Below are 13924 nucleotides of genomic sequence, written 5' to 3' on the forward strand. Positions count from 1 at the left end.
AATCGAACCCTGGTCCCGGGCCGTCCTCTGCTCTCGGGTCTGCCGCCTCTAACCAGTGAGCCACACTACTTCACAAGTACAGGCCAGGATGACTAACTACCTACACCACAACCATTATGTGAATGCCAAACAAAAGTAATCTATTTATATTATTAAAGATCTATGATATATATATATATATATATATATATATATATATATATATATATATATATATATATATATATATATATATATATATATATATATATATATATATATATATATATATATATATATATGTATATACACACACACACATATACATATTGTTATTTATACATATATGTGTGTGTGTGTGTATATATACACACACACACACACACATACACATACATACACACCCTTACACATATATGTATAAATAAATTGATCCCACTGCATTTTTAGACGGCTACCTAGAATTACAGATACAACCCATAAACCTCATCTGTTGTGGGTTCTGTTAGGTCTTCACACATAATACCCACGCTGAATCAACCATCTTGTATAGTTACTTACCTAAATCTGAACAGCTTATAGGCCCTACCTTATTTTTTCCTATTCCCTATACAACGTACAACTAATCCATATATGTTTTCGTGAAGTGAAGTGATCTAAAGTAAACTTTCTAGTTAACAGTAACAAAGCTTTGCCAATGGTATCTACTGGCACCCACCAAGGCAACAACTACTCTCATTGCCTGCTGCCTGCCACAAAAGCGGTAACCAACTGCATTTTGGCTACGTAAAATGAAGGTGTGGAGGGTAACATACAGACGTTTGTGATTTGTGAAAGTATGTTTTTATTTTTCAAAGACATCTGAACCTATAACATTTTTAGAGTTTTGTTGGAATCAAAAAATTGCCAGAAACTGGCAACACTGCCCATCCAACCCATTTCCTGGGAATTGTACCGACTGACAGATTTGTCTCCAAAGGCTTCTGTTCATACAAATCAAGCACCCTGTGGACTTCTCAGAGCGGCTTTAAATGCAACAATCTCCTCGACCCTCATTGTTCATTTGCTGGCATCTGCGTAGCCTCAATGCCTAATTGAGATCCAATGACGTCCTAAATTGGGAAACCCCTTTCTGGTTTATAGATCCTGTGCATGTACCATATGTTTGATGTTTTGCTAAAATATTCAGTCTTAATCAAACATTTCAGTGGGCCTTGGCTAAGTGTATCCACATTTTCAGAATGGACGGCTGCCAGTTATCTCTGCATATTGCCACCTTGCCCATGTTCCCTATAGTCATTCTCCAATCCTGGATTTGTAGTGCCACAGCATCATTACACTCCACGCAGGGCAATGGGCTCAATCTTTGTTAGTCCCAGGAATTCACAAACTCTACGAGGGAGCCAGTTGATCAGTCTTTCTTGGTTCCATGTAGTCAGTGACTATAGATAGGATAACAATTGCCCACTTTTTGATAGTACTATATAGTGGCTACATTTTCATGGAGGGACATTCCCACACTGGTTGGTAATGGCATGTATTCACCTACTACAAATTGAGGGTATTTTGCTACGTCTTTGTTGATCTCTTCAAGGAGAGCCCTTCGCCCAGTATTTGTTAGTCACAGATAGTCACCTATTCTACAGGGAGGAACATTTGCCCAGGATTTGTTAGCTTCAAGAGACCCATCAGCCCACTCTTTAGTAATCCCATGGTTACTAGCTCTTCATGGCAAGAAAACAGCCCAGTCTTTGCCAATTTCACAGTCATTCATTCTCCATGGAGAGCCATTGCACTTTCATGATTAGTACCAATAGTCACTACCTGTTCGTCAACAGAAATCATCCCAGTCGTTATTGGGTTCAGGAAGTCACCGACTCTATTTGGACATCCATCTGTCCAGTCTTTGTTAGCCCACCTCACTACTAACCCTCGATGGCGGGCTGTTTGTCCAGTGTTTGCTAGTCTCACAAAGCCACCAACCCACAATGACGGGCCAGCTGCCAAGCCTTTATTAGTCCAAGAGTCCCCAACTCTCCATAGGGTGGCATATTCTCATTCTGTTTTAGTACCAGGTACCCACCTACTCTATATAAAGGCTCACTCTTCATGATTCTCAGACTGTCGCCAACTCTCAGTAAGGTGCCCTAAGTTACAGGGGGGTTGTATCAGCGGAGTCTTGTGTAACCGCTGTTACTCTTTGACTATTCTCCTAATGTTCTCTTTCATGTATCTTACAGGTGATGGGTGGACCTATCTACAATCCGGTAAGATCAGTTATCAGCACCCCGCTCCACATGTGTGACAGTGTGCTATGCTTCTGTGTAAAAGAGGGAAGCAGGAAAAGACCACTTTTCCCAAAATTCCCCTAAGCCTTGCTGCTTTTTGTGTGGTGCCAACTTCTTGAACAAGTGTTTCTTTACTACTCACAGATCTAGATTTCTCCTTTGCCCCCACAACAAGTCACTAAGGCGTAATTCTGAGCAGGTGGTCACTCATAAAGTTTCTGCCATGTGTCACACCTCTACAAATGAAAGCGTGAGACTACAGACAGGCGTCAGACCCCTCAGCCCTCGAAACAAGACTGGCCTAGTTTGCCTCTTCATGTATCTCAAGTCTACCCTAAAGTGCAAAATTTATTTACCACTGAAAATGTTGCATCTTTCTTAGGAGAGCTATCTAAGCCCTGTCTTCACACACATACTTGTTCATCATCTCTTAATGGCTGTAAATGTATATTTATATGTTCCCCTGTTTGTCAAAGTTTTCCACCCTTTTCTCTGTGTGTCTGCTATATATCAGTTCTGCCTTTCTTGTTGTATAGGTATCTGGACAGCTACTGTGTCCACTATCACATCAAGGTATTTATAGTTGAGCACCACATGTGAATCTTTTCATCAGTTTCCCCCCAGGCATTGCTAGCAGAGTCCTAAATAGTACTCCTTCCACCACCATCTCCTCAGGCATTATCAGTCGAGAACCATATCGGTCCCCCTACTGATGAATCAAGCATTCCTAGATGAGACCTGATCGTGTCTCAGCACACAATCAGCTTTAAATTAAGCACATAATGCAATCAACTATTTGTTCCTCTCCACATCCAACATGCTTCTATGAAATATCTCCCTGGCAATGCCAGCTGACATGTAACTTTTTAATTTTTTATCTTGCAGGCAATCCCATACAGAGGCAATATTTCTGGTGGGATGACCTCAAAGCGGACTGTTGTAGTGCGAGGGTTCATTCCTCAGGGTGCTACCAGGTACAGAAACCACTAGGCGCTTGCCTTACGAGCCCTCCCTTTCCTGACCCCCGCATCTGTTGCATGAAACCCATACGCCTCTGTATACCAAATATTAAAGTAATATGTCGCCCACTTGCACAAGAGATTTCATACATCATTGCAAAAAAGACGTAAAATGGTCCTGCGACTCAAGCAAGCCGATGGTAAAGCGGCAAAATCCTACATCCGCAAAAACCATTGAAAGAAAATAAAAAATGCCTTTGCATCATCAGTGCTTTTTCTAAAGCCTGTCCGAGCTAGTATGTATTCAGCCTTTCCCAGAATGTCTTCAAGAGTTCTTCATCCCACAGGAGTATAAGTGAGAAGCCTCAGGGAACCAGATCACAGGAGCTTTCATTAGGTCTAGCCATTGAGTGGTGTCCGCATAACCTGTGATGACTTTTTTGTTTGTATGTAATGAGCTTGACTTGATACTTAAGCAGCTTTTTATCATTCCACCGTGACTGCAGAGATCCTTAAACATTAAACCAATCAGAGGGCTTGATTCACAAAGATTTTTTCTATCATTCAATGTACTAAATTTTCAAAGTCCTGACTTACTCTTCCTGTATGACACCTAAACCCAGCAAACAATTATAATAAAAAAAATAAAAACTTACCTTAACGGGTCCTGAGTCCCTTGCCGCCTCAGCTCCTGGCAGTGGCGGGGTCCCAACAGGAACAGCCACAGGCAGCCTCCCTCCCCTCCCCTAAGCCAATCATGTGAGGCGCAGAGGAGAATGTCCCAGCCATGCAGTTTTCTCTATGTAGGCTGCATGCAGCAGCCTACATAGAGAAAAAGGGAGAGTGCATATGACTGGATTGATCGCCCCTGCGGCTGACAAAACAGCCAATATCCACAACAGTGGACAAGCCACTCCCCCTCCCCTCGAGAAGGATCGGCCACCCGCCCACCCCCAACAAGGCATTCCAGGCCCTTCTTCTTTCTCTCGCAGTGCGAGAAGCAGAAACATAAAATGGTAGTTTTACCAATTTTTTTTCTGCCTCCTCGCACTGTGAGAAAGCAGTGGGGCGACACACCCACCCCCCTATGGAGGAGCCGCCAATGCTTCCTGCTACAAAAGATCTCCATCTATGTCAACAATGGAAAATGTTCAATGAGGAGTTTGTAAATGGCCACAAACTCATGAGCTAATGGCCGCTCACGAACCCTCAAGGCAGGCCACGCCATGATCCACCCACTACCCACCTTTCGCATGGACTTTACTGCTGTGTAACTTGTAAGCACTTGTGATGTACATTTAGACAACAATAAAAACATTTCCACCTGTATCCTTTCGTGGGTGCCTACCAGGCGCACATGGGGCCATTGATGGACATTAGTAGTTGAAATGGCTTTTTGGACTGGGCCAAAGACGGTTTGCGACTCGGGTGAATTAGCAACATGCAAATAGATGCATCATTAGTAAAAATCAAAATTCCTTGAGTTTATCAGCAAACACTACCTTAAATAAGTGATAAAATAAACGTAAACATAAAACACATTTGGAACATAAACCCTGGAAAACAGGTTAGTGACGGTCGACAATTCAATAGGATTTTTGGGGGGCTAACATAGACCAAAGTAAGTGAAAATAGAGAACTAAGAGATTTGTATGAACCTTGTCAGCGAAGAATATATATATATATATATATATATATATATATATATAACGAAACCCGAAAACGTTATTCACAACCATCATCCTTTCAGAAGAATAACGTGAGTAAGCCCAGGATTTGTGCTGATTCTTCAGTGATTTATTATGCAAGTGTTTCGCCAGCCATAAATATATATATATATCCGACAAAAACAGGAACCCTATATATCCAACAAAAACAGGAACCCTTTTGAATTGAAGCCGCCCTGGAGATAATGTTGCTACATTATCTCCAGGGTGGCTTCAATTCAAATGGGATATATATATATATCTCCTTGGTTTCTCGCTTTCACTCCCACTCCTGTAGAACAAACTAGCGTGGACCCGGTAAAGTTCGTGCAATTCTTTATTTAGCCATTGTCGCCATTACGCGTTTCTGGATATATATATATATATATATATATATATATATATATATATATATATATATATATATATATATATATATATATATATATATATATATATATATATATATATATATATATATATATATATATATATATATATATATATATATTTTGCTTCACGTGGCAGGCAATTTTCTGGCTTGCAGAAATAAGAAAACACAACAGGTGATGGACCGAATGTGGATCAATGTCACACACTCACCCCAGTCCAAAGATCTGGGCCCAAATCCATCGTTTTTTTGCACTCCACACCACCCTGGGTTAGACAATGGCGATATGGAAATCAGCTCTGACCCTGTGCCCCATGGGAACAGTCCAGTCCGAACTACAAATGCCATGTCCTTCCCAGAACGAAATCAAGCATCCGAGGACCGGACCGGTTTCGAGGTAACACCTCTCATCAGCCTGGCTAGCTTGACTCCAGTGGTGTGGAGTGCCTGGGACCCAAGTCTGGGCATCCCCAGCGCACTTAGGGCGGAATATGCAAACACAACAGGTGATGGACCGAATGTGGATCAATGTCACACACTCACCCCAGTCCAAAGATCTGGGCCCAAATCCATCGTTTTTTTGCACTCCACACCACCCTGGGTTAGACAATGGCGATATGGAAATCAGCTCTGACCCTGTGCCCCATGGGAACAGTCCAGTCCGAACTACAAAAGCCATGTCCTTCCCAGAACGGAATCAAGCATCCTAGGACCGGACCGGTTTCGAGGTAACACCTCTCATCAGCCCGGCTAGCTTGACTCCAGTGGTGTGGAGTGCCTGGGACCCAAGTCTGGGCATCCCCAGCGCACTTAGGGCGGAATATGCAAACACAACAGGTGATGGACCGAATGTGGATCAATGTCACACACTCACCCCAGTCCAAAGATCTGGGCCCAAATCCATCGTTTTTTTGCACTCCACACCACCCTGGGTTAGACAATGGCGATATGCAAATCAGCTCTGACCCTGTGCCCCATGGGAACAGTCCAGTCCAAACTACAAAAGCCATGTCCTTCCCAGAACGGAATCAAACATCCGAGGACCGGACCGGTTTCGAGGTAACACCTCTCATCAGCCCGGCTAGCTTGACTCCAGTGGTGTGGAGTGCCTGGGACCCACGTCTGGGCATCCCCAGCGCACTTAGGGCAGAATATGCAAACACGTTGTCCTCTAGTATTTTCTTACGAAAATACTAGAGGACAACGTGGGGATTCCAGGTAACCTTCTTATTCATCTCATTAGGACATAATGCATTTCGGCATTTTCTTTGCCTTCTTCAGATGCCTTTCCATGCCTTGGTTCTCACTTGTTTCCTTTCATGGCTATACGGTGCTCCAAGTAGTTGGAGTAAAGCAGACTCCGCTGCAGCTGTGGTTCCATAGCCCCTAGGACTCAATATCCCAGAATGCACTCATCAAGTGAAAATTATCTGCGGAGCGATGTAGCACTTCAATGCGCCTTGATGTACCTATTACCATAGGGGGAGGAGGACAGGTTTGAGTCCAGAGAGTCCCGATAAAAAATGATGTGAAAGGCCACCTCAGGTCCCCAACGCTGCAACCCCAAGATCAGTTCCAAACAGGACTGTGACGCTGTGATGCTGTGATCCAGTGTCTCCGTACAATCCCGGACTGCAATCAGCAGCAGCCACTTGTCCATAGTATATATACCTGAACCACACAAGCACACAAATAAACATATTTGCATCTTTAGGATTGGTAGGAACTTTATCTCTACTTTAATGTGCACAAGAGTTCCACAAAAATATGTTTTTGTTAACAGTATTATAGATAGTGGTATGGTCTGTGGTACTTACTATGTGGTATTTCTATGGGACAAACTAGACCAAAAAGCAGTGGAGCTCTGTAGAGGGTCACTAACAAGCATAACGTTAACACATGATAGGGAAGGTAGCTGGTTTGTGGACTGTACATTGTGACAGTTTTCTTTCAAAAGGTGGGTCTTCCTCCCTTTCCTAAGTTGTTGCAGTGTTGAGGTGGTCCTGATGGATACGGGAATGTTTTTCCACATCCTGATAGTGATGGGAGTGACGCACACAAGTTAAGATATTGCCCAGTTCAAAGGTGTCCATACAGCCATCACAGATTGTCAAAAATTCCTCAAAAGATTAACCTCTGTTAATAATGTATGCCTTCTGTAATTCAGTTGATTACAGGTCACTTGGAATTTTAATGATCTTGCTGAGATATTTATGTTCCGTTCAATATATCTGTTTTTCAGGTTTGCCGTAAACTTCCTGGTGGGATACTCCAAGGACATTGCCCTGCACATTAACCCACGAATGAATGAGAACTGCGTGGTGAGAAACAGTTTCCTGAATGGAGGTTGGGGAAACGAGGAGCGCGAGTGCTCCTTTAACCCCTTCTCAGCGGGACAGTACTTTGATGTAAGTGTAAAACATGAATGCTTGGTACAGTACAAAAAAAATAGAAAACCATGATGTTGCAGTTCTTTGTGATCATGCTCCATGTGGAATGGTGACAAAGTCCTCCCTCTTAGCTGGGATAATATAGGTAGTGTCTGTAATCCTTAGAAAAACTATAGTGCTGAATGTTAGCTAAAGTGACATCTGCTGGTCAACACTGAAAGTGCTTCCTGACAGGGTAGAAATGGTTTGTCTCACAGCGACCCCTACAGATTAAATCAAGTAAAGCTGCTGAACTGTCACAGTGTGGAAGCCATTCCTGAACACAGTGTTTCAACTAGACCGTGGGCCAGCTTAGGAATGATAGAATATTTTGGAACTCTTTTCCGGGCAACATAAGAGCTGTAACCTCCTATGAGCAATTCAGAACTCTGCAAAAACATGGCTCTTCAGACAGGCTTACGACTAAGCCACATTTCTGCCCTGCCTCTAGCGCCATGAGACCTTTTGGTGAACATGCGCTGTAGAAGTTCCCTAAAACATAGCATAACATAAACATAACATACCAATATGATTGGACTGAGGAGGTAAAAACTGCTGACCAAAAACGCCAGTGCTGAAAAAATGAGGGATAGTAGGAAGACACAGCTTGGGAGATGGGGTGTGTCAAAGCATAGAGGGTGTGCACTATGCATGGCTTTTTTCCATTGAGGATTTGTGATGGTAGGGAGGTAGTAAATTGATAGCCAATATAGGTGGCAAACTTTACCCAATGTAGGAAGTCACAGCTGATAGAGCAGACAGTCCACTCTAATCAGGCTGAAAGTATGGAATGGACAGACATGTCCCCAGGACACACTTCTGCCACTGGCTTGGTGTGAATAAAAATTTTGCCTTAGAGATGAAATATTTTTCTGTAATCCTTACAATTGGGAATATCATGGTAAAGGAATTTGTCTGTCCCTATTCTTTGGGTTTGTTGAACAGATTAAAGATAACTTTACCCATTCTGTACACCATGGGTTTAGATGGTTTGGAAAGGGGAGGATTTGCTTCTTCTCTTGAATGCCGCACTAAAGATGAGTAAAGAAGAATATTGTATGATTATATGAAGTCTGAAAGATCTGCATCTCTTTTTATCCAATCCATGCACCCGAGGGCCTCGAGTAGATCACTGGACGGTCCTTATTTCTGATGGCCCCAAAGGTTGTATTATTATAAGAATAGGATTGTGATGTCACCCTTCACTCAGTGCTGAGGGTTAGGAGTTCTGTCGCTGGTTAAGGGGGGAGACGAGTTACTAAAGACAAAGACTGATGAGAAGTAGATGATGGATCTCCACGTCGATTAGGTCTACCAATAGGAGAATTGGCATAGGTAGAGCGTGTTAAATCTGTGGTCTTAAGAAGCTGCTTCAGTTAAACTCAGAGAACTTTCCATCTTCTTTTCAGATCTCTGTACGTTGTGGCAACTACAGATTTAAGGTGTACGTGAATGGACAGCACCTCTTCAACTTTGACCACCGCTTCAGGGAGTTTGACCGCATTGACACGATAGAGATTGATGGTGATGTCGTCCTGTCCTACGTCCAGTTCTGAGCTGTTTCGCTGCCACATGAACATAACACATGCTGATTAATCAGGATATTCTCTGTACACTTCATGCAAGCATCAGAGGGCAGCACCCTCAGTCACTGAGGACATTCAGAATTTTGAAGAAATGCTTTTTGATAGAAGTTCTCCTGTAGAGGTGGAAACCTAGTCGCTAACACTGCAATAGCAAAATCTTCAATTTTCAGAATTAATTTAGGGATTGTAGGCTAAATATGCAATTTCTGTGTCTGTTCTTTTGTGCTTTCATTCAGTCTTTGGAAAATAAAAGTATGGCAGACCCATATTTTTCTGGACTTGGCACCTTCCCAAACTTGGAACTGATTTTAACATTCAGTCGGCTGCAGGTTTACAGTTGTCTTCCAAGCTTATTGCAAAATTATTGCTGGAAAATAATGTGTTGAAGCAATAGGACAGATCTCACCAACACCAACTGCTTAAAATCTGTCTGCTCTCTGGGTCACACAGAGAGTTAGAATCTTTATTTGGGTAATATGGGGTCCAAAGACCTATACTTGTGTGTTTTCTTTGCTGTATCTGTGATCACTTACTACTCACACTCCAGATCTCACCACAGCTCTCGTTTTCTCACGGAGCGGGCATTTAGATGTCTCTGATAGTCCAGTCTGGTACAGTCTCATCTGACAATCTCTACTGCTGGTGTAATCTGGTCAGGCCATGTACATTCTTTTACTGTTTGATTTCAGGTGTGTTGCTGACAGCGGTAAGAAGTGTCAAGCCAAGAAAAAAAAATATTCTATTTAAAATAGGCCCGCCGCCTCAGGCCTTCGGTGCTTGTTATCATTATGGACATGGAAAACTAGAGTTTGTGCAGAAATAAAAGAAAATCACTGAACAACGTGGAACTATGTTCTCTCTGATTTTTGGACTGCCTCCAATCCATCCTCCCATTTACACCTCTATCCGTTCATTTTCCAATCGCTTCTAAAATACAGCCAAACACCCAAACCGCTTTCCCCCATTTAACTTGTCATGGATAGCTTCAACCTTTTCTGTTCATGTCTACACTCCATTCAAACTTAGCCAACCCCCTAAAAAAACATTCTCCGTCTATTTTGTCCCTCCATCCCATCCCCAAGTTTACCAGTCACATCCATCTCGTCTGAAACCAATCACACCTCATACAAAATAATCTTCATCTGTCACACTTGCCTTGCAACCTACACCCATCTATTCGACCACAATTTCTACCAACCCTGTCCTATTCCTTCCAACCATGAATTCCTCCGTGCTCTACATCTCTCCAACTGGCTTCTGTCTCAGTCTCCACTTCCACCCCAGCCTGAATCCATCAAGTCCAAACTCTATGTCCAACCCCCCGCCGCAGATGAAATTTTGGGGTGGTAAGAGATTAGTAGGCAGTCTGGGATGGATTTTGTTTATTTGTGGAGAGATATTTTAGGGATCTATTATGGGCGTTGTTTAGGGGCGGTGAGGGGTGATAATAGGTCCAGGATGGGTGGTGTTTAGGGGTGGTGAGGCTGTTTTTAGGGTTCAGGGATGGTTGAAGTTTAGGGGTAGTCCTGGGGTTTTCAGGTCCATAGACGAGTGTAGTTTAGGGGCAGAAAGGGTTTTTTAGAGCCAAAGAATGGGTGGAGTTTACGGGTCAGGGATGTGTGGGCAGCACAGGCACGGTGAGGGGTAGAAAGGGTTTAGGAGGGGTGGAGTTTAATGAAAATGGAAAACTGCAAACAGTGACCCTAATGACATTGTGGGAGATGGACACCCTGTCCTGGAATTTTCACATCAGACAATATAGCACAATGGTGCCTAGAGACACATTGTCAATGAGTGTCCTACATAATTGTACTTTCTTGCTTAGTGCCTTATACATTCACCAGATTTCAACCTACAGCACACCACAGACTATGGGAAACCACAATCTAGAACAAAATGATGTTGAGATGTAGTTTCTATGGATCCAAGGAGCCCGGACAGCGAAATAACGTCCAAATGTTGGAACTGAGCCTAAAGAAAGGAATCGAAAGAAGCATCTGAATGAAGCCTCTATGAGCCTAGATTGAACCCTTAGGGGAAGAGCACTAAAAAATATAAGCAAGACCTATAGTGAAGGCAATTGCCCCCCTGGTAGCAGGATTTAAATCCTTCTGAATTCCGAACATGGAGTCAGTACAGAACCTTTCACGAGTGGGACACATGATCAATTTTCCTGACGTTGATCACAAGCCCGACTGCTGCCTTCCATGCCAACTTGAGGTGGTGAACTAGACATGGAGAAGGTCTGGAAGAGAACAAATTGCAGTAATTCAAGAGCTAGGTTAAAACAGTAGTAGTGCCAAGAACAAACAATAACTTTAAACTAAGGTGCCAATTTTAGGTTCAAGGGTGACATTGCATCCAAGAAAATGCTGCAAGAGACAGGACTGGCACAAGGGCAGATTTACGCATGAGTCATTTGACACTAAGGACAGCTAATCAAGTAACACCAAGTTATCCACAATGTCAGTGGCAGTAGAAAGGCTGGATAGAACCGCAACTGCTTTGTGGCCCTTGTCAATTCATTTATGAGCCAGATCCCAAAACTCCAGTAGAGCAGTTTCAGTACTGAAACTAGGCTGGACTCAGATTGGATTGGTGCAAAGAAGTTTTTAATACGACCAGAAGTGCTGCAATAGCTCTGAAATTATCAATATATGCAGGACCCAAGGTAGATTTTTCTCATTTACCGGGTGGAAAAACTGTCCTCAAAACATTAGAACAAATCTCTCACAGAATTTTAGGATAATAGATTGAGCTAGCAGAGATAATATGTCAGCATGGTCTTTCAACATACAGGCTGTTCCAATGAGGAACAGGGTCAGGACTGATTTGCTTATGGCTGGGTCTGAACTGGCGTGGCGAAGTGAGCTAAAGAAAGATGATGGATTCAACCCAGATCTGTGACTGGGGGTGAGTGTCTGAAAGGTTTCAGTGCTCCGTCCATCATCTCCTTGCGTTTGCTTAGACCGAGTTCAAAACAGAATCTGTCAGTTTCAGAGAGAAGGAGGAGTATGGAAGGTCCCTGTAATGATCCAATAATGAAATTGAACAAATATCCTATTGTTGCACAATAAATGGGTTACATCAACGGTTAATGCAATTACAAAGACTGCTTTATCAGTTTTGTGTAATATATGCCTTCTCTTAGAAATTGTATCCCTAAAGAACCAACCAAAGCTGTTGCAAAGTGACTGCATAGGATCTACAGCTGAGAGGCAGAGGCTTCAGGAAGAGCTAGAAGAGACCATCAGTAGTTACTGCACTTGTTACTGATGTGTCAATAGCATAGTTGAGGTACTGGCTCGCGTACAAGTACACGCCTACAACAACTCACTTTATCTTTTGGTCAATTATATTAACCCAATTACAGTCCTACAAGACATGAAGCTCAAGCCTGCACTAAGGGGCATCATGAGTTCAAATCTTGGACTTGCATATGGGAATAGCACCATTGAGAAAATGATTAATAGGTTGTAAAAAAGACTTACGTTCTCTAGGCAATAAAAAGTAATAAAATGCCATAGCAACGACTGGAAAGGTTGAGTAGAGTTGACTCAAGCATAATTCTTGATCCTGTCATAATGAAGGTAGTTTAAGCAGCCCTGTAACAATGTTAACTGGAAAGAAAAATTGACCAGAAAATGGTCACACCAGAACCACAAAAAAAGAAAGTGTCTAGAAAGGGTTAAGCTTTTAGAGCATGTTGAAACATGCCATGATTAGGTAAAAACATTTCTAGCACAGAGGAACGAAACAGTGGTTGGGGCTAAATAATCAAGTAAGTTATTCAAATTTGTAGCAGGTAAACAGTGGGAAGGTAGGCGATACAGGAAGATTGTTCACTAAATTCACTGCAGCTTCCCAAGCTTCAAAGCTCTTCACCATGTCTTTCTTTTAAGAATTTACGTCACAGGAGTAAGAGAAAAGTAAGGAGAAATCAAGATGTTTACTAAGACAGGGTTCAGTGATCATTAAAGCATTGACAGTGTTTAACAGAATGAGTTCATACATCTCAGTGCCACGTTGAACCGCGTACTGAGGGTTAAGGTAGTAGTAATAATTGTCAATGGGGGTTGAAGAATGTTTACTCAAGGAGGCACATTTGTTCTGGGGTCATGGTGTAGCAAATTAGCCAAGGCAAGGGTATCAGTAGGCAGAGGCAAGTGGCCATGCTCATTAATAATGGGCTTGGCCCAGCAGACCTGAGGGGACTGTGACTCAGTGCATCACACTGCTGCATTATGAATGTATTCTATGCACTTTGTAGGTTCTCTGTTGATACTTCTTAGGGAAGGAATCTAGGATACAGGAAGGGGTACATATAGTGGCCCCCAACCAAATAGGGTGATCAAGGTTTTTTTCTATTACTGAAAACTTGAAGGACTGTAAGAAATGAAATGCTGTAAGGTCATCAAGGTGTGAAAGGGTGTGAATGGCACCAGTTGGAAGTAAAAAACATCTATTTACTGGTTCCCGTCGAAAAAAAGTATAAAGGTAATGGCACGAGATCAGTACATCTGAAGAAAATTCCCAAGAAATGTGATGGTTGGAATGACACTGAATGAATGAAAAATAACTTATAT

General features: G+C 42.5%; 1 protein-coding gene across 1 annotated transcript in view; it reads left to right on the forward strand.

The window, feature by feature from the left end:
* Window positions 1–10183, forward strand: part of LGALS4 (galectin 4) — a 33127-nt gene extending 22944 nt beyond the window's left edge. Inside the window, exons 7-10 of the mRNA XM_086938755.1 lie at window positions 2220–2246; window positions 3153–3241; window positions 7566–7731; window positions 9162–10183. Coding sequence (XP_086794881.1) covers window positions 2220–2246; window positions 3153–3241; window positions 7566–7731; window positions 9162–9308 — 429 coding nt within the window. The 3' untranslated portion in view covers window positions 9309–10183. The remainder of the gene's footprint in view (window positions 1–2219; window positions 2247–3152; window positions 3242–7565; window positions 7732–9161) is intronic.
* The last annotated feature ends 3741 nt before the right edge of the window (window positions 10184–13924 follow it).

This window comes from Lissotriton vulgaris, chromosome 9, assembly GCF_964263255.1.
Source record: "Lissotriton vulgaris chromosome 9, aLisVul1.2, whole genome shotgun sequence".
NCBI lineage: Eukaryota > Metazoa > Chordata > Amphibia > Caudata > Salamandridae > Lissotriton > Lissotriton vulgaris.